This window comes from Takifugu rubripes, chromosome 14 (genome assembly GCF_901000725.2).
Source record: "Takifugu rubripes chromosome 14, fTakRub1.2, whole genome shotgun sequence".
NCBI classification, from domain to species: domain Eukaryota; kingdom Metazoa; phylum Chordata; class Actinopteri; order Tetraodontiformes; family Tetraodontidae; genus Takifugu; species Takifugu rubripes.
The window spans coordinates 15402773-15427852 of NC_042298.1; the positions used below are offsets into that span (position 1 = coordinate 15402773).

At 52.2% G+C, this 25080-nt stretch overlaps 1 protein-coding gene across 2 annotated transcripts; it reads left to right on the plus strand.

Moving 5' to 3' along the window:
* The first annotated feature begins 765 nt into the window (after positions 1–765).
* On the plus strand, positions 766–23368 carry pcgf3 (polycomb group ring finger 3). 2 transcript variants are annotated; one of them, XM_029846933.1, is made up of 10 exons: positions 766–914; positions 8715–8821; positions 9587–9704; positions 11421–11517; positions 12822–12877; positions 13064–13171; positions 16158–16246; positions 18190–18327; positions 19883–19963; positions 20708–23368. In XM_029846933.1, the coding sequence occupies exons 2-10, from the start codon at positions 8807–8809 to the stop codon at positions 20753–20755; spliced, it is 750 nt and encodes a 249-aa protein (XP_029702793.1). In that variant the 5' UTR covers positions 766–914; positions 8715–8806; the 3' UTR covers positions 20756–23368. The 2 variants fall into 2 exon arrangements, with proteins under 2 accessions (XP_029702793.1, XP_029702794.1); XM_029846934.1 differs by having other exon boundaries at positions 8715–8812.
* Positions 23369–25080: the final 1712 nt, after the last annotated feature.

A 25080-nucleotide genomic window follows, 5' to 3' on the forward strand; every position in this document is an offset into this window, starting at 1 on the left:
TGCTGCATATTTCACAGATTACAGGACACACAGACCAGAGGGATTATTACTTTTTATTCTGTCCACTAGTGATTTATTCTGTCCACTAGTGATTTATTCTGTCCACTAGTGATTTATTCTGTCCACTAGTGATGTCGGATCCCTCAACTCCTGCTTATTTACGCTCTTTTTGGGGAAACAGAGTGAGACGTCTTCCCAACTCTTACCTCTCTGAATTGGACGCTGCAAAGCACCCAGCAAAACTAACACGATTTAATTAAAATAATATGTTTTAAGTTCTTAATTAATACAGTTATTTTAGCAAAAACACTGACGCATTTCAATTTTTTTGAACAAGTATTCACAGAATTCTTGAGTTAGTATGACCGAAATTGACTTTTCTTATGCGTTTATCTTTTATTTTCATATGTTTTATGGCTACATTTTAAATGGGAAAAAGTTTTCTGGGTTGTTTTAGTATAATTTCAATTTGAAAATAGAGAACTCAAGTTCCGAAATGTACCGCCCATTTCAAGACTTAACTTACATATACTGTAGCGTTTATAAATGTAAAGAAATCTGTTATTATAACTTTATAACCCCTCTAACTCCTTTCCCCATCATATAAACGCACCGTAAATAATTCATAGTAAAATACTATCCAATTTAAAAGAGAACACAATAACTACTCAGTCTATTTCCTTAAAGATGAATAATTAATGATCAATTAGCCAAATGATTGGTTGCCCCCGTGACTCCGCCCCCTCCCGGCGCCCACCACAGCCTCCATGTCTGCGCATGCGCACCACTGCTACAGGAGTGGAGTTTCGGCCTCTTCCGCGGCCGCTCGGTCGTTTTCGCCTCTTTGTTTTACTGATAGTGGATTTAACTCGGATTCAACCCAATATCCAGCGGACGGTGCTTCTCCCGAACAGGTTAGTTCTCCCGGCGGCCTCTCCCCGCCGCGTACCCCGTCCCCGGCGGGTGTGCCATCGGTTTATGATCCCGGTTTGCGCCCCCCTCCTCCTCGTTTTTCGCACGTCTCTTTCCGCTTGGTGCCACGGGACAGGCGATACGTGTGGCTTCATGGAGCCGAGCGCTGGTGTATGGCGGCGCCGGGCCCTGCAGACGCACACCGGCGATGGCGCTTTTCAGGGCACCGCGGCGGGGCCAGTAATCCGTGATCCCCCGGTTAGCTGCACCGACGGCGGCGCCGCCGCAGCCGCCTCGCTGCCTGTCTCGTCATGTTTAACTGCTGTTGTTCTCTCAGCCAAACACCACCTCCTCTCTCCCGTTCAGATGGAATGTTGGGGGGAAATCTCCTGCTCCTCCATTCCTCCTGCCGTACAAAGTTCATAGTGTGTGCGTGTGTGTGTGCGTGCGCGCGCGCGCATCAACATGCGGTTTAGATTAAACGAAGGCAGAAAGTTGGTGCGTTTTTGCTCTCCAGGCGGGTTGTGGCCCCTCACCACGCTGCTTCTGCTGCAGCCCTGTGTGACATTGTGGGGGCCAAAGTCACGCAGACAGTCTGAGATCAGGTCTCAGCGTGTCCACGGCTGAACTTCACCCCCGTGGTTCCGGAAGGATGGTTGCTGGTTGATGCAGGTGAGAAGATGGAGGCGAAGGGTGACAGTTCCAGAGGTGCGACGCCGCGTCGGTCCGAGAGTCTGAGCGGAACCGTCATGTGTTGACCCGATGCTGAAACTGGGTTTCACTGTGAGGTTCTGCTGCCCGGGAGAACCGAACAAGAACCGAGGCCGTCGGGCGCCAACCTGATGCTTCCACGTGCAGCCTCACGCTGTGACACCCAAACAAGCAACCTGTGGGGGTGGTGCACCCGTTATGGAGCTACCCCACCTGTGGGGGTGGTGCACCCGTTACGGATCTACCCCACCTGTGGGGGTGGTGCACCCGTTACGGAGCTACTCCACCTGTGGGGGTGGTGCACCCGTTATGGATCTACACCCCACCTGTGGGGGTGGTGCACCTGTTACGGAGCTACCCCACCTGTGGGGGTAGTGCACCCGTTATGGATCTACCCCACCTGTGGGGGGTAGTGCACCCGTTATGGAGCTACCCCACCTGTAGGGGTAGTGCACCCGTTATGGATCTACCCCACCTGTGGGGGGTAGTGCACCCGTTATGGATCTACCCCACCTGTGGGGGGGGGTTCTTGTCTCGGTTTGGTAGCGGCGTCGAAACTGGGTAAAAGTTTCAGGAGAAAGGAGACGGCGAGCAGAAGAGCGAGCCTGAGAGGACCCGTCCTAACTGGTGGACGCTCAGGCTCAAGATGGCAGACGTGCACAGACGTGCACAGACGTGCACAGACATGCACAGACGTGCACCTCCGCCAGGGAGGGGGGCGAGCTAGAACGGCACCTCTCCTGCAGCACATCTGGCACCGGTTTTGGACCGATCGTGTGTGTTTGCTGCAGCTCCTCCAGGTGTCTCCAGCACGTCTCTGCGTCCACGCCGGCGCTCAGGTGACGGAGGCGTCGCCGTGTCGCCGCCTCCTCGGTCACCTGGATTTAGGTTTGGTTTTGTGTGATGTTGGATGCCATCGACAGGTGCTGTGGTCAGCTGACCGTCACGTGCGCTCTCTCCGGTTCCCCCGTCCACGCTGAGATCCAGAGGGAGACGTCCGTCCTGCAGCCTCGTGGGGACGGACGTCCTGAGCTGACAATCGTATTCGTGCTCCAGCCAGAGCACAAAAGCACCAGAAGGACCTTTGATCTTATCAAACCACATGAACGGTCCAGCCCGTTTGATGGGCAGGCAGCACCGGGCCCTCCGATGGTGGTCCAGGCTCCTCCAGCTGGGGGGGGGACCACGGCAGTGGTCACATCAGGGCGCCGCTGGGATCTTCCGCTTTGTCTAATCGGGTTGTTCAGATGTTCAGGTCGAGGGCCCGGTTGCCTCTCCAGGTTCTCCCCCACTGATCGCCGCTGTCGTCTCGTATGAGGTGTGTGTAAGAGCAGTTTTAGCTCGGCGCTCCGTCCTCCCGCAGCAGCTCGGAACCCTGGATCCACCCTGCTGGAGCCGCTGTGCACGTCAGCGCTCATGCTCGGGGTGGAAGATGTTTGTTTCTGGACACTTATGGCCGCACAGGTCCTCCTATGAGCGTCAGATCCTCAGATTCTGCTGACACGTTTCATCAGTCAGTGACACCTCCTCCTTCTTCTTCTGCTTCTTCTAATTCCATTGAACCCCCTGATTTGCTTGTTGTCTGCTCTTGTGTGCACGAGCAGGAAGCTGCTTTAACACAACTTCTCCTTGTGACGGGGGGGCAGGAGCGTCTCCGTCGGCCTCCTCGGCCCAGAATCGTCTCTAAACGACGGCGTTTGGGCCAAACGAGGAATTGATTCGTTGCGTTTGTTGGACTTCGGCCTGGCGTGTGCAGCGAAAGGCTAATAACTGTCATCTCTGCCACTGTCTGAGGGCCTGCAGCCTGGAGGCCACGGCGTGATGCAGCCGTGCACGGCGTGATTCAGCCGTGCACGGCTGCACCCTCTTCATAAACCCTACGAACCCACGTCACGGCTCGCCGCGTCCTCCTCCGGTGCAGCAGGTCTCGGCTGCAGGCAGCGTCTCAGCGTGTTTCCTGAGAAACCCCGACACAAATCCTTTAGTTGTTGTGGTCGACGCTCGGCAGCAGGTTCCTGTGCACCGATGAGCCTGCAGCGCCGCGCACGTGAGCCCTCTACCCTCCCTGGAAACTCGGCTGTGTTTTTGAACTGATGGGAAACAAATAATGGAGATGTTTGGCAGAGGTGAGCACGCTGGGGCATCAGAAAAGTGCCTTTCAAACAGATTTGGTTAAAAAAAGAAATGAAGAGGGCGGAAAAACAAAAAGAAAAAGCCCAGAAATGGAGGAGAGCAGGAGGATTAATGAGCGAATAATCCCTGATTTAGTGCAGGAGCAACAGAACTATGAAGGGATGTCGCTGCTTCTTCTGCGCTGATGTTATGGCACCAAACTTTCGTGGGCATCAGACGACAGTATTAATCCTCGTTATTGCACATACTCTTAGAAGATTACATTTAAATGACGCTCTCATTATCAGACTTTCAATCTTTTTTTTTTTTTTTTTTACCAAGATACTAGCATGATAGCATTTATCTTTACTGTCACTGCTGCTGTGAAATCAGAGCATCGACACCAGAGAGGAAATGAGGAGCAACATCCTGGTAACAGGAAGCTCTTCTTCATGTGTTCTTTATTAGTCTCCATTATAGAGAAGATACGCTAGCTGGTAGAGAGGCTAGCTGGTGACGAGACTAACTCTAATAGAAGCTAGCTAGTAAAGAGGATAGCTCTAAAGAAGCTAGCTGAAATAGGCTATCTAGTTAAAAGGCTACTTCCATTAGAAAGAGGCTAGCTGAAAGAGAGGCTAACTCTAATAGAAGCTAGCTGGTGTGGCAACATTGTACCAGGGCTCCTTCAGACGGTGTTCAGCTGCCGGTTATCTGGGCTAAAGCTGAGCTTCTTTGCTTTCCATCCACATGTTGCCAAGATCACAGCTTTGTTTCATTCTTGTCGCTGTGACGTGAAATGGGGCAGGAAGTGAGGTGGCGCTGCTCCACGCCACTCTGGTCTGTCTTCTACAAGATGTCGTCTGACCTCTGGCGTCAGTGAGAAATGTACAAAGTTCAGCTAGAAACGTGAACAGCAGCAGTGGAAGCAGGTGTTCCTCAGCAACGTGCGCTCAGCACCAACGTGCACTCGCATCTGTGGTGTCCCCGGTCTCCGCCTGAGCCCGAGCTGCAGGACGGAGGCCTGTCGAACACAAGTACGGACACAATGATCGTGAGCGGTGGTGAATTCTGGGGAAGAGAATGCTCATTTTTTTGGGTGTAGTTTCTGGCTGTGTGTTTTTGATGCGAAGCCAAAACCTGCACAACAAGCGGAGGCTTCTCCTCCTGGCTCCGGCCGCCGACGCGGGGCCTCGGCGGCCGTCGCTCCAGCTGGCGCCCAGCTTGAGCACTCCAGTACCCACAGGCAGGCCAACAGGGGCCCTTTCAGACCCCAGACTTCCGGGCTCCTGGAGCTGCTGCTCGGCTCCCGATCGGCTCCAGATGTTGTCAGCTGCATCCAGCGGACGTCTGCCGGCGTCCCCGCACCAGCCGAACCATCAGTGACACCAGTGGATCCTGGTTATTTGCTGGACTGGAAGCTGCGGTGCAGGTGTAACACTAACCTGGTCCCCGTTTCTGGACCGTGTGAGCCCAGGCCCACATGAGTCTTGATACATGGGAGCAAAGTTGGGCCGTTGTTCCATTCAGGAACAACCACTCTCAGGTCAGAGGCGGTTCCACAGATATTTCTCATCCCGAGTTGCTGGAATTTTACATTTATTGCTTTACTGGGAATGTGGAGCAACGTTCCGGCGCACAAAACCGGTTGTAATGCAGCAAGAACCGGAGTTGGTGTGCTAAAGGAATTATTCCACCATGAAAATCACTGAACATGCTTTAAGAGGTTTTCCTGAGCAGGGTGAGCTACTGGTGAGTCCACCAGTCCACGCTGGTGTCGGACACGCAGGAATTCTGTCCCCAGTTCACCCCATCGTGTCGTCTCGTGTCCTTCACGTGGACGTCGAGTCTGAATGAAAGCGGATCCTCTTACCATGAACAACGTGAGCAACGGTTTCCCAGCAGCTGCTCCAGGTGGAGCTCCGAGTCATGTGACAGAGGAGACCCCAGCTGGGAGGAACAGAAGAAGTCCCGTTGATCCAGAAGGTGCTTAAAGAAGCTCTGGCACCAGTTCCTAAAGCACCTGAACCGGACGGATCCTCTGAGTCAAAATCCACCCAAAAATGCAACAAACAGTTGTTGCTCTGCTTCTCCATCGTTTCGGGCTCCTCCTGAACGGCTGCTCCCTGATCCAGATCCCTCTGGATGAGCTGCACGAAGCCGCTCGGACGGGTTTTTCTGTTTCTGGGTTTTTGTGTGAGAGACTTTCTGCAGAGCCGCTTTGCTGTCAGGCTCCGTTAGCGTTTTGTGGAGGAAGGAAGGCGGCGTGGTGCCGAGTAGATGGTCTCCGTGCTATTTATTTCCTCCGCTGTCCTCAGACGACTGCGTCCTGCAGCCAGAGCTGAACTGGGATGAACCCGGGCCAGTTCCCTTATCTTGACTTGATGCTCGCAGCCTCGGTGTCCCTGAGGGACCAGCTCCAGTGTTTCTGCTTGTAGGAGATTGTTGATGGATCTTAATGATCCATCAACAAGCTTGTGTTTGGCCTCCAATAAGAGGTTGGGAAGCTAAGATGACCGAGCTATTCAGGATTGGGCCTGAAGCCCAACGTTGACTCTTCTGACTGTTAGTTCATGGTTTATTGGCCCACGTCAGCTAAACAACAACTCCAGCTGGTAGTTAGGTTCATTCAGGGCAGCTCATGAAGCCCCAGATGTACTAAAGACATGGACCCCTGAAGTGTTGGATGAGCAGAGAGGATCCCTCCTGTCCTCCTCTGGGCCTGATGCTGCCCTCTGCTCCACCCTGGAAAACCTGAAATGCAGCGACATCATGGTGGCGGCGCCGCGTCCTCATCTGCCCCCGCAGCTCTGCACATTTAACTGGGCTAATTTCACGCTCTAACGAGCTGACAGAGGCACATCTGGAGCCCTCAGGAGCCCAGCTGGGACTCCCAGAACCTGAAGGCACCAAACTGTTGCCCCGTGTAGAGCTGCAGTACCACTGTAGTCCCGCTATAGTCCTGCTGTAGCCTCGCTGTAGTCCCACTGTAGTCTCGCTGTAGTCCCGTTATAGTCCTGCTGTAGCCTCGCTGTAGTCCCGCTATAGTCCCACTAGCCTCGCTGTAGTCCCACTGTAGTCCCGCTGTAGCCTCGCTGTAGTCCCACTGTAGTCCCGCTGTAGCCTCGCTGTAGTCCCACTATAGTCCCACTAGCCTCGCTGTAGTCCCACTGTAGTCCCACTATAGTCCCGCTATAGTCCCACTAGCCTCGCTATAGTCCTGCTGTAGCCTCGCTGTAGTCCCACTGTAGCCTCGCTGTAGTCCCACTGTAGCCTTGCTGTAGTCCCGCTATAGTCCCACTAGCCTCGCTGTAGTCCCGCTATAGTCCCACTAGCCTCGCTGTAGTCCCGCTGTAGTCCCACTATAGTCCTGCTGTAGTCCCGCTGTAGTCCCACTAGCCTCGCTGTAGTCCCGCTGTAGTCCTGCTGTAGCCTCGCTGTAGTCCCGTTATAGTCCTGCTGTAGCCTCGCTGTAGTCCCGCTATAGTCCCACTAGCCTCGCTGTAGTCCCACTGTAGTCCCGCTGTAGCCTCGCTGTAGTCCCACTGTAGTCCCACTGTAGTCCCGCTGTAGTCCCGCTATAGTCCCGCTATAGTCCCGCTATAGTCCCACTAGCCTCGCTGTAGTCCCGCTGTAGTCCCACTATAGTCCCGCTATAGTCCCACTAGCCTCGCTATAGTCCTGCTGTAGCCTCGCTGTAGTCCCACTGTAGCCTCGCTGTAGTCCCACTGTAGCCTCGCTGTAGTCCCACTGTAGCCTCGCTGTAGTCCCGCTATAGTCCCACTAGCCTCGCTGTAGTCCCGCTATAGTCCCACTAGCCTCGCTGTAGTCCCGCTGTAGTCCCACTAGCCTCGCTTTAGTCCCGCTGTAGTCCCACTAGCCTCGCTGTAGTCCCGCTGTAGTCCCACTATAGTCCTGCTGTAGTCCCGCTATAGTCCCACTAGCCTCGCTGTAGTCCCACTATAGTCCTGCTGTAGTCCCGCTATAGTCCCACTAGCCTCGCTGTAGTCCCGCTATAGTCCTGCTGTAGCCTTGCTGTAGTCCCGCTATAGTCCTGCTGTAGCCTCGCTGTAGTCCAGTTATAGCCCTGCTGTAGCCTCGCTGTAGTCCCGTTATAGTCCCGCTGTAGTCCCACTGTAGTCCCGCTGTAGTCCTGCTGTAGCCTCGCTGTAGTCCCTTTATAGTCCTGCTGTAGCCTCGCTGTAGTCCCGCTGTAGTCCTGCTGTAGCCTCGCTGTAGTCCCGCTGTAGTCCTGCTGTAGCCTCGCTGTAGTCCCTTTATAGTCCTGCTGTAGCCTCGCTGTAGTCCCGCTGTAGTCCTGCTGTAGCCTCGCTATAGTCCCACTAGCCTCGCTGTAGTCCCGCTGTAGTCCTGCTGTAGCCTCGCTATAGTCCCGCTATAGTCCCACTAGCCTCGCTGTAGTCCCGCTGTAGTCCTGCTGTAGCCTCGCTATAGTCCCGCTGTAGTCCTGCTGTAGCCTCGCTATAGTCCCACTAGCCTCGCTGTAGTCCCGCTGTAGTCCTGCTGTAGCCTCGCTATAGTCCCGCTATAGTCCCACTAGCCTCGCTGTAGTCCCGCTGTAGTCCTGCTATAGTCCAGCTGTGGTCCGGCTGTAGCCTCGCTGTAGTCTCGCTATAGTCCCGCTGTAGTCCTGCTGTAGTCCAGCTGTGGTCCGGCTGTCAGTTTTTTGTGGCAGAGTTTTTTTCCACATTCTGCCCCGCACAGGAAGCGTTTCAATGAGTCGGGTCAGAACCGCCCTCTCCATCAGAACGTCCTGGTCTCCCGCGGGTGTAGGAAGCAACTGAAGCTGTGCGGAGCTCCGAGAGGCTGCCAGACCTGCTCTGAGCTGCACATAAACCTGGTTCCTGCACCTGTGGGCCTGAAGTCTCTGGGCGTTGCCTCCTGAGGCCGGTGCAGCGACGGACCCGTTGTGCCGTCTGATTGAACCCTCGTTTACAGCCACGTCTTTTCCTCTGTTCCAGGCTCTGATGAGAGGTTCCACACCATGAAGAGCTAACACTGCCGGCTGCACACCAGCAGGAAGAGACGCGGCCGTCCACCATCCAGTCGACGCATGGCGGTACTAGGCGTAAGAGCAGAACCACACAGAACCCGTTTCCTCTCCTCCTGTTGCTTCACCTCAGCACTGATTAAGTGTGACTGCTGAGGAGGCTCCTCCCTTCCGGGTGTTCGGACCTGAACATGGAGCCTCCCATTAGCCCGTTAATCAGCCCGTTAATCGGACCCGTCCGAGTGGAAGAGAGCCGACCTTATTTTAAAATGAGAAAAGCATCAAGCAGACAGGAGGCGTCCGTTTAAATGCCCGACAGTTGCTCCTAATGTGGCTGACGTGGCACTAACGAGCAAGATGAGACATGAAGGAGCGAGGAGCCGAGCGAGGGCGGCTCCAGCCGGTCCCCCAGGTCCCTCGTACTGGTTTTACTGGAGTCGTTCGTGCCTTTTCAGCCGTTCAGACGGATTCCTCTGCTACTCTTCTGGGATGAAACCATGTGACATCGATGCGCTTTATCCCGTCGTTCCGTCTGATAAATAATGAGTTTTTCTTCCTGAACTCACTGAACAGTCGCCTGTTGTGACCAATGAGATTCAAATCCGCTCAAAGCTGCAGCTTCATCTGCTGTGGCTCCGAAACCTGCTGAGGTGATGCTGGAGGAGAGAAATCGTGTTGTCACAGTTTAATGTGGGAATCTTTTCCACGAGCACCTTCATCGTCACCTTCATCGTCACCTTCATCGTCACCTTCATCGTCACCCTCAGCCTTCTGCTGCCTCCATGTGCTGGAAGCGTCCTGTTGTTATCATGTTTTAATGGCTCTCTTGTTGTTTGGCCGCAGAACCCCGACATGCTGACACGGAAGATAAAGCTGTGTCACATCAACGCCCACATCACATGCCGCCTGTGTGAGGGCTACCTGATCGACGCCACCACGGTTACGGAGTGCTTACACACCTGTGAGTGCCACCTTTACCTTTGGAAGCTAAACCTGCTCGGATCGTCTCGTTCTGTGTGTGTCGGCAGCAAAGCTAAAATAACGTGGCTATCGCGTTGAGGACGACGCGGTGGCTGGTGCCAAACGGCCGTCTGTCTGAGCGCTATCTCGCTGTAGCAGGACGCCGTGTACACGACCCTCAAGATAGCTAATCTGCTCAGCGGTTATCACACTGTAACATCGGGATGTGGGAAGAAGGGAACTCCGAGGCTGTTCGGATCACCTCGTTCCCATTTATCTAAACCAGGGGTGGGCACATCCAGTCCTCGAGGGCCGGATCCAAGCCAGACTTTCTGTCCTCCAGGTAAACACACTCACCTGGGGCTCCATTTACCTGGGTGAAAGCGGGTTCTCCCTGGTAGGATGCAAAACCTGGCTGGATTCAAGCCTCCATGGATTGGACTAGCCCATCAGAGGAGGTAAGATCCAGTCCTCAAGGGGTGAATTCATGTCAGGATTTGCATCCTACCAGGCAGGAAATGCTTTCACCCAGGTAAATGGAGCCCCAGGTGAGTGTTTACCTGTAGGACAGAAGGTCCGGCTTGGATCTGGCCCTCGAGGACTGGATGTGCCCACCCCTGGTCTACACACTGGAGATCAGGGAAAGAACTGGAGCGTCTGTTGGCTTCTGACGACTGAAACAGCTTTAATGGTTCATTGAGGTGTGTGTGAGAGGTGTGTGTGAGGTGTGTGTGAGAGGTGTGTGAGAGGTGTATGAGGAGTATATGAGGAGTGTGAGAGGTGTGTGTGTGAGAGGTGTGTGTGAGGGGTGTGTGTGTGAGGTGTGTGAGAGGTGTGTGAGAGGTGTGTGAGAGGAGTGTATGAGGAGTGTGTGTGGAGTGTGTGTGAGGTGTGTGAGGTGTGTGTGAGAGGTGTGTGAGAGGTGTGTGAGAGGAGTGTATGAGGAGTGTGTGTGAAGTGTGTATGAGGTGTGTGAGGTGTGTGTGAGGTGTATGAGGTGTGTGTATGAGGTGTGTGTGTGAGGGGTGTGTGTGAGGTGTGTGTGTGAGGTGTGTGTGTGAGGTGTGTGTGAGGTGTGTGCATAAGGTGTGTGTGTGTGGACGCTCTGCTTCATACACACTGGAGTCTGAAGTGTCTGACCATCATCAGTGCCACTAACTACAGACCCGGTTTGGACAAGATGAGGCAGCAGACTGTGTTAGCGCCTCTGTCCCCTAGAGGGCGCGCTTGCACCAATAATTGGACCACGGACGCGTTAACCCCCCCCCCCCCCCCCTCTCCCCCCTCGGAGGGAAACACAGCTTCCGCCATCAGAATTGAGACAAAGAGATTCACATCACGTCACCACTGCAGCTCTTCTGACACACGCAGGGTTCCACTGCAGTAGAACATGTCAGGTGGACCTGAGGCGGACGCCCAGAACCTCGGTGTCCCTGATCACCAGCAGGGAGGCGCCCAGAGGTCAGAGTTCATGAGCTGCTGGGGTGTCTGTGTGATACCTGAGTAAACGGTCCTAAACACCTAAACTACACCTCCAGTAGATGCACAGGTGGTTTGGTTCTGACTCCACCTGGTCAGCAGGCCGATCGTCTGATGCTGGATGAGGAGGGGCGGATAAGCACGTTTGTGTTGAGCGATGGTGAACGAGGGCACCGTTGGTCAGCGTGACTACAGCGCGTGTGTGTGTGTGCGTGTGTGTGTGTGTGTGTGTTTGCAGTCTGTCGAAGCTGCCTAGTCAAGTATTTGGAGGAGAACAACACATGTCCCACATGTAGGATTGTTATTCATCAGAGCCATCCACTGCAGTATATCGGGTGAGTGAAACACACACACACACACACACACACACACACACAGGACCAGCCCCAACACATCTGCCTGCATCACCTCGGTGTTGAAAACAGTCAGACCCTGACAACAGAGGTAAAGCTCCAGATGTGTCAGACGGCAGAGCCGAGGCGAAGCTTCACCTGGATAATTTGGCCCCGAATCCTGTTGAACCGCGACAAAAGTAGAAATCTGGTTTGGTTAAAACAACTATATAGTAAAAACAATAGCAACACCGGTCGTGTCATCAGAACAGTCAAATCAGCCATGTGTATAAATAAGTGGTGCATTAAAGTAACATTTCTTAACTAACTGACAGCTCGTTAAACTAATCACAAGCAGCGATTTGCTGACGTCAGGTCAGTGTTTCCTTGTTTATTTTCAGTTCCTCCTTGCTGGAGCTCATCAACAAACACGCTAATTGCTCCATAATTGCTCTTTAATGCAGCGCTGGGTTAACTGGGTGGTTGAACTGCAGCGTTTCCACCCCAGCAGCTGAAATGGGAGCTGAACTATTGATCCAGACTCATGTTTACTGTGGAACTGGTGACAGGTTTTACATACACATTTATACATTTATGTTGCAAGCCCTTGTAAAGCACAACAGTTGAATGTAGCGTCTCATTGTAAATTAACGATTTTGTTACATTTTAAAAAAAGATTACTTCAGCAAATTAAATTTGCCCTAATGTTTTAAAAGCAGGGAATATCGGGAGAATTCTCTTTTATTACCAAAAACATATTACATTTTTACTTAATGGTTATTTGCATTAATACTGTAGAACCAGTAGCGTCCAGCAGGGGGCAGTATTTAGCAGCTTTTGGGGGGGCGTCATCAGCGGGCGCTTCATTTTAGATAAGAGACACATTCAGCCACTTTTATCAGAGTTATTTCCTGAGGGAATTTGCAGAGAACTCGGCTTGTTGTGACCACTACCTGGATGATAAGCTGCCCTGTGCACATTGAACACACTAGAGTACTGGTCAACACACCGGTTAGGATTCTTATCTCAGCAGGGTCCACGATGAACAGTGTCCAACACAAACGTGAAAATGAGGCTAAGGTTTCTGCATCATCGTTTTAAACCTTTACTGTTGCAGTTGGTTGATGTTGAAGAGGAAAAACAGAACTATTCTTTACCTGATGCTTTTGGCTCCATCATTATTAAACATGTCATTATTATTAATATTACTAACATCAATTAATGGAACATTAGAAGCTGCACTCACACATAAAAGTATCAATGTTTGGATTATTGTCTTTAAAAAAGATTTATCCTTGTCCTTTTAGCCATGACAGAACAATGCAGGACATCGTCTACAAGTTGGTACCGGGACTTCAAGAGGGTGAGTTGACCTGATGCAACCGGCAGGAAATCTGCTGCTTTTGCGTCACTAATCTTCCTTAATGGCGTCCGCCTTCAAAGGCTGGGAAAACGGCCTTATCGTGCAGAATTCCGGCTCTTTGCCGGGTCTTAGCGCACGCACGGCGCCACCAGGCTTCTGTGTGATTCTGTCTCTGCTCTCGTGTAGCGGAGATAAAGAAGCAGAGGGAGTTCTATCAGAAGTTGGGCATGGAGGTGCCCGGAGATATCAAAGGGGATCTCTGCAACATGAAGACCCACCTGGACCAGCGAAACGGTACGGTCCCCTCACCTGTCCTACCGGCCTCATTCAGGTCCATCAGGTTCCGTCTCCAGTTGGAACGTGATGGACCTGCTCTAGATGAGGGTTTGTGACCTTTGGCGCTCGTGTTTCTAACTCGGGGTGACTGCAGCCGCAGCTCCTGTGGCTGCACAACCGCCGCTACCGCCGTCAACGTGCTGCTGAGGGCTGCTTCAGCTTTGAGGCTGAAGCAGCTCGATAACCAGAGGAGCCACAAGGCAGAGAGGAAGTGGGTGGAGCCCATGGTGGCGATGAGCCCATGGTGGCCATGAGACGATGGTGGCGATGAGCCCATGGTGGCGATGAGACGATGGTGGCCATGAGACGATGGTGGCGATGAGCCCATGGTGGCGATGAGCCCATGGTGGCCATGAGACGATGGTGGCGATGAGCCCATGGTGGCGATGAGACGATGGTGGCCATGAGACGATGGTGGCGATGAGCCCATGGTGGCGATGAGCCCATGGTGGCGATGAGCCCATGGTGGCCATGAGACGATGGTGGCCATGAGACGATGGTGGCCATGAGCCCATGGTGGCGATGAGACGATGGTGGCCATGAGACGATGGTGGCGATGAGCCCATGGTGGCGATGAGCCCATGGTGGCCATGAGACGATGGTGGCGATGAGCCCATGGTGGCGATGAGACGATGGTGGCCATGAGACGATGGTGGCCATGAGACGATGGTGGCCATGAGCCCATGGTGGCGATGAGACGATGGTGGCCATGAGACGATGGTGGCGATGAGCCCATGGTGGCGATGAGACGATGGTGGCCATGAGACGATGGTGGCGATGAGCCCATGGTGGCCATGAGACGATGGTGGCCATGAGACGATGGTGGCCATGAGCCCATGGTGGCCATGAGACGATGGTGGCCATGAGCCCATGGTGGCCATGAGACGATGGTGGCCATGAGACGATGGTGGCCATGAGCCCATGGTGGCGATGAGACGATGGTGGCCATGAGCCCATGGTGGCCATGAGACGATGGTGGCGATGAGCCTATGGTGGCGATGACCTGATGGTGGCGATGAGATGATGGTGGCGATGAGCCCATGGTGGCGATGACCTGATGGTGGCCATGAGCCGATGTAAATGTTTGCTCAGGGCCTAATCGCTCACTCTATCCCCCTCTTTGATTTCAGTGATTAAATATCAAATGGGAGGGAAACTTCTGCACACACACACACACACACACACACACACAGTCAGTATTTAGTCAGAAATCCAGAGGATGAGATGAGGTTCATGCTCTCGTCCTCTCTGATTCATTTCCTGCGAGGGTCAGATCATCTCAGCTGTTGTTGCTGCTTCATCATGAACGTGGTTAAAAGCTGCAGCTCTGGGAGCAGCAGTGGTGTCGAGGAGCTGCGCACACACTCGAGTATTTCATTAATAAACATTAGCGCAGCAGAGTGAGACCTCCTCGCCCAAACACACGTCTCTTCACGTCTCAAACGGCCTTCTCGTGACCCCCCCCCCCCTTTTTAAAATGACAAACACAGGAGATCAAAGCGGCTCCTCATCCGCTCCAGTTTAAGACCGAGCAACCAAAGTTAAGGCGAGTTAACGCGAGGATCGCGCCGCACTAACTACCGATGACACCGAACGCCCTCTTAACGTTGCTCCCGCCTGACGAGCCTGAGCCCCATTACGCCTCATTAAAGGCTCATTTAACAGCAAACCCCCAGAAATGTCAGAACTGTTTCTGGCAGGTAGCTGGAGACGCGGGACCACTCGGACGCTTTGATGCCACAGATGATAACGAGGAAAAGCAGAAGGAATCAAAGGTGCTGACTTTAGAGGAGAGCAGCACCGGGACGCGGCCTCGTGCCGCTCCGGCCGGCGGCGTTTACGTCCAAGCAGTAACGTTCCAGGAATGGAAAAAAGCCCCGTAAATTTGTCCAAAGGTTTCGTGTTGAACCTGATCATCGGGAGAAATCTGAGGAATGTTTAAAAAGCAGGAACAACCTGCTGAAGTCCAAACTGGCTGTGCTGGTCCCAGCGTGACCCAAACGGGTCACCTCCCAGCCTGTGGCCCCGCCCACCCGCAGGTGAATCACAGGGACCAGAGCGGGATCGGTGTGGTGCTGCGCCTCGGACACGGCGTGGCTGTTTGGATCCACCGCCAAGGTCGTGTGAAGGTTGATGTGCAGCGAGGTGAGCGAGAACCTCTGAGTAGCCCGAGACAATCGGCAGAGACACGGGCGGCCCCCCCCAGGGGGGCGGGGGGAAGGATGTGGTCCCCACACACACACACACACACACACACACACACACACACACACACACACACACACACACACACACACAGGCCGTTATTACATCGGAGGGAATTTTTGTTTTTAAAGGTTAGAGAACAGCAATACCGCCGATGTCACGGCGCCGCCGTAACCGCGTTTAGGAGAAACTCAATATTGGCGGCGAGGGGCAGGACGCCGCAACACGAGACGGCAGATTTCCTCCGTGTCTGAGCTGAGAAACAGGATCGGGGCCGCGGGTCCGTCCGGAGGAGCCCAAATCTTCTCCAGGTTTCTACGTCAACACACCAGAACCAGTCTGGTCCCTTAAATGAGGCCTGAACTCGGAATAATACAGGAAACGGGACAAAGCCCTTCTGCTGGTTCAGTCTTGCTTTAATCTTTAAACTTTGTCTCATAAAATGATCCCAAATCTGCTTGAATAGCTGGAAAAGAACAAATGTTGGATGAGGGATCTGATCCCAGAACTGAGGAGTCTAATGGGCAGAAGCTTCCCTTGTTAGTGCTCAGGAGGCTTCCAGGAGGCTTCCAGGAGGCTTCCAGGAGGCTTCCAGGAGGCTTCCAGGAGGATTCCAGGAGGCTTCCAGGCTCTCCCACGTCTCCGACCTTCGCCGTCCCGACGGCTCGTTAAAAACGCCTCGTTTCAGCAACAGTCGCTTTCTGCCGTTTCACCGTTTTCCCTCCGTTTTGTGTTTCAGGTGACGCAAAATCAGAAGATCCGACCAACAAAGACGCCGGAGAGGAGAAACCAGAGGAGGACAACGATTATCACCGAAGTGACGAGCAGGTAGAGGATCCCGCTTCTATCATCATCTCCCAAATAGAATTAAAGATTTTTGCCTCCTGACTCGTGAGTTTAGAACTGAAAGGATCCCTGGTTTATTTATTCGGAGTGTTTCCATCAGGAAAAATGGATCTCGATGTGGAATTTGAGGGAGGAGCTTCAGGTTCTTCCTGCTGAGGGAAGGAGCAGCTTTAAGGCTGCTCTTCAATTAGCGCCTCAATAAAAGGGGCCATTGTGGGATTTCCCAGGATCCTTCACAATTACTGGTTGTTCTGGTGTTTGGACGGGCTGATTTGTGGATCAGCACCAGGCAGCAGCGCCAGCGTCCTCAGAACAGAATTAAAGTGGAAAAGTGGCCTTTGTTGATTTCATTCGGATTCTGGCTCAATCTCAAGTGCTGCAAATGGTTTTAATAATGGAGACAGATTTATTGTTGTGAACACACACACACACACACAGGCATACACAGACAGGCACACACACACACACACAGACACAGGCGCACATTCACACAGGCACACACACACACACAGGCACACACACACACACAGGCACACACACACACACAGGCACACACATTCACACAGGCACACACACACACACAGGCACACACACTCACACAGGCACACACACTCACACAGGCACACACAGATACACACAGGCACACACACACACACACACACCTCCCCTCACAGTCTAACTGGCAGCTGGTTTAAGCAGCTTTTTGGGTTCTTTTTAGACAACAAACTCCAGCCTGCAAAATGAAACCCCGTTATTTTCAGTCTCGCTCTCCTTGGTGCTGATGAAGGTGATGGTGAAGGTGAAGGTGATGAAGGTGAAGGTGATGATGATGAAGGTGAAGGTGGTGAAGGTGAAGGTGATGTTGATGGTGATGATGAAGGTGAAGGTGGTGCTGATGAAGGTGATGGTGAAGGTGATGGTGAAGGTGATGATGATGAAGGTGAAGGTGAAGATGATGGTGAAGGTGGTCCTGCCCCCTCCAGCTGTAGAACGTGGTCAGAATCTCATCTGTCGTAGAGCTGAATGTCATCATGTCACCATGGAGGAAGCAGAACGAAGGAAAAGTCCGAGATCTTCATGATCTTGTAATAATTCGCACAAAAGAATCCGATTTATCCGAAGGAAACGTTGAACGTGGGCCCAGTTTAGCTGTGATGAGATCTGGCTTCATGTGGGTCGTTGACGAGCCTCCAGCAGGGCGGATGCTACTGGTTGTTTGGTGGAACCTCAACCAGCTTCCAACCTTCTGGAGATCAGAGCTGCCAGAACTTCTGTGGAGGGAGAGAACACGACCAGTAACGTGCACATGCAGCCAATCCTGCTGGTTAGTTGATGCCTCCCAGATAACGAGCAGAAGGGTGAACCGGTAACCATGAAGGGCTTTCTGAACCGCCCCCCAGGGTCTCCTGGGTCTCCTGGGCCCCCATTTCCAGGGTGACCTTCAGGTCCAGGGCAGAAAAGCAGGAAGCTGGTTACAAAAGAGGCAAATGAGGGTTCTGAGGAGAGAACGGGCAGCTGCTCTGGAATATGAATGAAGCTGGGCTGAAGTCACCTCTGAGGTCTCCTCACATCTGGGAAACGATGTCGATAAACTCGTTTGACTCTAACGATCGAGGCTCTCCGCGTGACGCCGCCTCCAAGGCCCGCTGCAGCATAACTCTTTAGCGTGGGGCCGTTGTCACTAATATCCCATAATGAAACAGCTCACCGGGCTTTTTATTTGACATTATGAGCCTCCCACCTCGGCGCCGAGGCATTACGGCGCCGCTCTTTACTTACCGGAGGCCAGGGAGCCAACGGGGCCCCGGCGCTGGTGACTGGTAGAAGAGCGGTCGTGTTTGAACGGGGGCCAGCGCCGACCCCCCCCCCCGGTCTGGTCGGTGGGGGTGCAGCCCAGTGACCGTGTCGTCTCCCCCCCCCCTCAGGTCAGCATCTGCCTGGAGTGCAACAGCAGCAAACTCCGGGGGCTGAAGCGGAAGTGGATCCGCTGCTCGGCCCAGGCCACCGTCCTGCACCTCAAGAAGTTCATCGCCAAAAAGCTCAACCTGACGTCATTCAATGAGGTACGGCTGGTGATGATGATGAAGGTGGGGGGGTGGGGCGCCGGTGGGGGGGGGGCGGGGCGCCACTGGGGGGCCGCCGGGAGGGTGGGGGGCCGGTGGGGGGGTGGGGAGGGAACAGAGAAGGATTGTTGCTGTGCAGGCAGAAGGTCCACGTCCACGTCCACCTCCACATCCACTCACCTCCATGTCCACCCCCACCCCCACGTCCACATCCACCCCCACGAACTCCCTCACGTCCACCTCCACCCCCACGTCCACCTCCACCCCCACCTCCACATCCACTCACCCCCACCTCCACCTCCACATCCACTCACCCCCATGTCCACCCCCACCTCCACCTCCACATCCACTCACCCCCACGTGTCCACCCCCCCCCTCCGCTCCAGCCTCCTAGCTCCGCCCCTTCCTGCCACCTTCATGCTTCTGTCACTCAGAGATCCTCTACTGACTCAAACATCAGTCACATCAGTTACACTTTCTTACCCATAATAGGCTGTTTCATGTTTGGAATCTGTATTTAGCCCAAAAATTGGCCATTATGATCTAATTTTTCCCTTTATTGTTTCTGCCGCCCCTTCCAGAGCAGCGGGGGGGGGGCGATGGTGGGCGATAATTGGACAGATGGATTTTTCCAGCGCTGTGAATGATGAACTGTTCTAGTTCTTTTAATTCTCTGCTATTTTTTCCCACCGCGGCTGTCGGAGATGAGTGGGAGCCTCCATCATATCGCCACTCTCCACCGGCCATTGTTGTCTTTTATTGTCGTCTGAACAGGTTTTTTGCGGCGCCTGGCCTTCGCCGCGTTAGATAACCGAGCATTTTATTCACTGCTGCTCTTCCTAAACCCCCCAGTGTGATTTCAATGCCCACATCGCTCTGCAAAGTGGCCGATCTATAGGAGATAAATATGAAAGTCCCCAGTTTATCTAAAAAACCGTCACATCTTTGGCTGCAAACTCTGCAGATCTTCAGTGAATGTTTAAAAATATACATTATATTATTTCTTCTCTGAAGAAGGGCGTGTTTATGGAATCTAAATCAGATGCTGCAAGCTGAAACCGTAGTTTGAAGGCGTCCTCGGCCTGCCGGCTTTCGTGGAGGATTTTCTGTTCCCTGATGATCAAGCTGGATCTTTTCTTTGATCAGATCTTTTCTTTGATCAGATCTTTTCTTTGATCAGATCTATTTCAGTTCATTTTCACTTCACTCAGACGACCCTCATTCATCTCCAGCTCTTACGCCCCCCGTCCCTCCCTCTGCTCTGTTTATGGCCCCCTCCTCATCGCGGATCTGGGCCGTGTCCAGCCCCCCGCCGGTGCGCCGCCCTTCCTGCCGGAGCCAGCAGGCGGCGCTCTGGCCGTGTGCGTCTCCTCTCTTCTCAGCATCGGCTGCTGGGTGGGAGGAGACGGCTCCGGAGAATTAACAGCATCGTCCTCGGCCTCCTCTTTGCTCTTGAACTTGAAAGTTTTCTGTTTTTGTGCAGCCGAACCCGGAAAATCACGCTGGGATGGTTCGGCTGAGTATTAATTCGCTCTTTTGTTGTGTTTTTCCACAGCTGGACATTTTATGCAATGAGGAAATTTTGGGGAAGGACCACACTTTGAAGTTTGTTGTTGTGACGAGATGGAGATTTAAGGTGAGTCCTGTCTAACGACCACAACGTTGGTCAGATCTGGAGGAGCTCCGTCCTGGAGCGGATCAGTCATGTGATTACTGCCCCTCCCGTTCCTGCACCACGGCTCCACCAAAACCAAATCATTTCAGAGATTCAGCCGCTCCATTTGCTGCTCTTCCACAGCTGGAAAGGAGAAACATGTAAATAATATTGACCTGCGCTCTTCTGCGTAGTGAAAATGCAAATATGGGGGGGGGGGCAGCTTCTAATTGGTGCTGTGGGGGGATTTAGCAAGAGAATCTCGTCCACGATGTTCTCCCCGTGACCTGAATTGATTCCTCTGTTTTGTTTACAGTTACACTTCATCTCGACTCAGTTTTGTGGAAGACATTCGCACATTTAATCCCTTTAAGGCAGCGGTGTCCAGACCCGGTCCTCCAGAGCCGCCACCCGGGCCGGGTTTTCCGTCCTACCAGAGTGAAAGAGGCGGTAGGATGAAAATCCCGGCTGGATCACAAGGACTGGGTCTGGACTCCCGTGCTTTAAAGTTAAAAAAAGAAAGAAAAAATGAGTCATATTTTGACAACCTTTCGGTCAAATGCAGTAAAATACTCAGGACTGACTCAGTCTGGGGGAATTTCACTCGTTTCTGGGTTGTTTTTCCACCGGTGTTCAGAGATTTCTCCACATCTGGACTTTCAGGGGGAGGAAATGCGAAACGCTGCAGACATGAGGAGATATTGAGTTTGTGTTCTCTCCCCCCAGAAATCCCCCCTCCTGCTCCATTACAGACCCAAGATGGATCTGCTGTAGCTACAGTAAAACGGACACTTGTGGGGTTTTTTACTTGTTGGGACCAGTGGCCGCCGACTGTGCTGAAACCTTTGTTAGTTATGCAAAAACCATCCAGCAAACACCCGACAACAAATCTACACCAGCCAGCAACAGCGGGATGGAAGGGGGCGGGGCCAACACTGCAAAAATAGGCAAAACTCCAGCACAGACTCGGCAACACTGGTGCGCTTTTAGGAACTGAACCTTTTTTTGGGTCCGACACATCCTAGATATGTGAACAAAAAGAGAAAAAAGGAGAGAAAGCATATATTTATACTTTTGTACAGAAGAGACACTCGGAACCAAGACACTACTGGTGCTCTGTTTACACGCTAACGGGATGTCGGGAGTCACATGTCCACGAGCGTCACGCGGTTTCATGGGCGACCGACGGGAGGACATTTTTATACGAAAAAAGGTGTTTTTCTCTCATCTTCACAACACTCTACACATCTGGGAGCACAGAAAGTATATGGATAAAGTTCTATGACAGGAATCAATGAAGCTGTTTATCAAGTCATCGTCTCTTCCTTCCTTTTCTGTTGACTTTGTCTGATTTGCTATTGGTTCTTAATTGTCAATTGTGAATAGGCTAAAATGTTTTGTGTAGTAATTTATGTTCTATATACTAATATTGTACATAAAATGTCCTTAAAGAGAGAAAAGAGATTGAAGAGAGACTTTAGACTGTTAAAAGAAGAGGATCCCAGAAGTGCTATCTATATTTTGGGCGGTAAATGTCCTGAAATGATAAATTCAACTTTTTTTTTTTTTGAGACAGACTCATTATTAGTATCAAATACTATAAATGCATTTTAATTTGTCTCACAAAGTCACAAATGGACTTTTCCGCCGTTTCTACGTTGGCCCGTCGCCTCCCATCAACAAAGAAAAGCATGAAAGTCGTTTTTTTGAGTTCTGAGCTGAGATGTTTCCTCCCGGTCCGTAAACTCCCGATAAGGCCCACTTCCACAGTCGGACCTCCTGCGGATTTAGCTTGGTTGGACTTTGGTGGGAGCACCCTGGAATACTCATCTCAGCTGGTGCTGCACAATAAGAGCCGGTTAACAACGCGGAGGAAGCGACTCTCCTCCTGAAATAAACCAGGTTTCCTTCAGGCGAGCCGGCGTTGATCAACTTTCTGACAGTTTTCAGCCTCCTCGCTGCCGGTCGATGTCCAGCCGTGTTTGTTCAGCTGTGTTTGAGGAACGTCAGCGTCCAGATCTCTCAGCTTTACTCAGACAAATTAAGCTTTTAATAATCAAAATTCCATGTTAAATGACGCATTTGGTCATTTGGTGCTCATAAATGTGGAAATCAGCCAAAATGTCTTAACTCTTCACATTCAAATCAAACGGTTTCTTGTGCTTTAGTGTCAACTGGAGCTCAGAATTTCAGTAAGTCGATGTAGTTTTACCTCATCAATATTTCACCGCATCCGCCCAGGAGATATTTGCTCTGTTGGTCATCGCGCAGGGTTCCCGTCCACTGTTAATTCCCAAAATCTAATGGGGGGGGGGTTGTAAAACCATGACTGGGACTAAAACTCTGAGGATTTCAGAGCTCTGCCACACTAAGGACCTTTGAATTGTAGGTTAGGATGTGTTCCGTGTTCAGTCCAGCTCCTCTGAACCTGCTGCTGCAGAGATTCCTCCTCTTGACCATTAATGTACCGTCAGCTGCTGTTACTGGAGGGTCCCAGTAGGGGGCAGCACGCAGAAGGATGGAGACGTCGGTTGTAGCTGTAGCCACCAGAGCTGACTCGTGAGACAAGCGCCATGGAAGGCAAGTACTTCTGCCTCAGTGACAAACTTTACATCCTAAAACCCCATCGTGAAGCATTTTCCTTCTTGGTTTAAGACATTTAGCGACGAACTGGAACGTGATTTAAGCTGATTCACGGCCGTCTGTGACCCGTTTCCTCCAGAGTCCATCATGTTTAAAGTGTTCAGCTGTAAATGTGCAGAAGCGTTTCCCTCAGGCCACAACACCGTGCCCCCCCCCCCCATCAAGGTGCTACTCTAATGACTGAAAACAGTGGAGAAAATGCCATCCGTGTCCGCCGCCATCTTATGCAAAAGGCAAGGACTAGCATGGTAGGTTCTGCTACACCTGCGTTTCTTTATCTCCCCGTGTTCCTTTGCTTTCACACTGCACTGTTGTGGGTAAAATTCCCCTCGATCAGCGGCTTCTGCTCATTTTTGAAGGGACGCGGGCGCTGAAACACTAATACGCCATCGGACTCGAGACGGCGTCTCTTTAGCTGCCAGAGTTCTGTCTGATCACGCACAAGTCAACACGGTTCCACAAGTTCCGACTTCAGTTTAGAACGCCGCGCGCTTGGGTGATGTGCAGGAGCAGTTTGGAACTCCTAACAATGTTTGATGAGGCTGTAATGGTTCGGTCCCACCTGTACTGACCTCCGCGAGCGTTTTGTGGGCTCAGAAATGGGGACAACCCAACGGGGACAAGCCCCTCCCCCCATAAATGTGCTCAGCCCATCTTCTCCCATCCAACCAGTTACAATGAATGTGCAACCCAAACTGCAGTGTGAATAAACCTTCTGTTGTTGGTTCCAACGCCCCCATGAAAGGTTTCTTCTTTGTGTGTTTGGCTCAGATGTTCTGCTGCTGTTCTTCTACGGTGCTAACAACCCCATTTTGCCCACGTCTAAGGAACAAAACCGCCTCTGGTCGCCTTTTATTCCCTCGCCGCACGCGCAGATGAAGAAGCTGCTGGGAATTCTTCCCTGTTGATGAGGCTGACGGGACGATGCTGTGAAGAGTAACGCGAGCCGTGACGTCCGCAGCAGAATCCCAGGCGGTCTCTGGAAAGGCGGTTTGGTTTAACCCAGCGTTGACTTCCAAACGTCCGCGGAGGCTTAAAGGAGGCGGCCCAGCGAGGCGAAGCGCGCAGCATCAGCTCTGCCTCCGCTTCTGACCTCGCCCGCCTGTCCTCACCCCCCCCTCCCACCGTTATCTCCAGCTCGGGGAAACTTCTTAGATGCTTTCACAGCTTGGGTGCGAGAAGCAACCCGGCCTCCCAGCTCGTCCCAGGAGCCCGGCAGCATTCCTGTCTCCGTTGTTCAGTCCAGTGGGGAAAAGGTGTCCACTGTGGACGTTTGAGAGCTCTGGTGTCTCCCAGGGAGGCACAAACATGGAGGGTAGCAGGGGGAGGCGGTCCAGGGGTGACGCGTGAAGCTGGTTCTGGAGCGGGAACGCTGCTGGAAGCCCGATCCGTGTGCAGGAGCGTCTCCTCTAATGTGGCTCTCGTGGTTTCCAATGCTTTGGTGCTGCTTTCAGAATAAAGCTCCGTGTCCACCAGGTTCTGCGGTTGTTCCTGGATCGTTGACGTTTTGAAGCAATTTGCAACACATTTGGCAGCGTTCGACCGATCCACCCGTCAGACGGCTTCAATGATGGACTCTCCCGTTTTGTACGGGTCCACGTGCGCTCTATTTTTTAGGTCATGCTCAAAAATGAATCTGGCAGTCTGGTTCAGGAAAATGTGCAATATCCAGTTCTCAGATGGTTTCAGCGATGGACTCCAGTATTTGATTTCTTCTTACTTATGTTTTGTTTCCAGTCAGTTCCTCAGGTCACTAAATGCCTTCTGGTCCTGAGGGTGTCCAGGAAATCTCAGAACATACACTAATGCACCCAAAAACACACAAAATGACTGGATTTTATTGTGGTCTCTTGTTTCCTTCCACTGTTTTGTCTGTGAGGGTTTTACTGGGCGCGGAACCTGGACGGTCGAGATTTTCAGGTGAACGCAGACGCGTAATCATGTGTCCGTTACTTTGCCTCCTTTTGTATTGTTATTTATTGCATTATTATGTATTGAACTGGTTTTCACTGACATTTAAAAGGGTTCGGGGGGTCTGTTGAAATCGGGCTGGAATTTCTTACATACAAAAATACAGAAGCTTTTGTCAAAAACTAAGTGTGTATTTCATCAATAAATGCCTTCGAAAGTGCTTCTGATTCTCACTCTTTTCTGACCGGAAGTGTTGCCGTGTTGAAACACGCTCACTCTTAAGTGTCTTATTGAAACGTGTGCACGAGCGCCGGGCTGGGTGAGCGCTTGTGTCAGGGCGACTATTCAAGCTAGATTTAGCAGCTGATGATAAAAGCAGTGCATTCTGGGTAATTCACAGAAGGGCAGGTGTAACCTGAAACCTCTCCTTCAGCTTAATGATGGGAAGTGTCATGTGACTCTGTAGCCTAATTATGGGTGATCAGTTGATCAAAAGGAGCCCATCGGCCTCGGTTATGCTGCTGTTTGATGCGAGATAAAAGTTA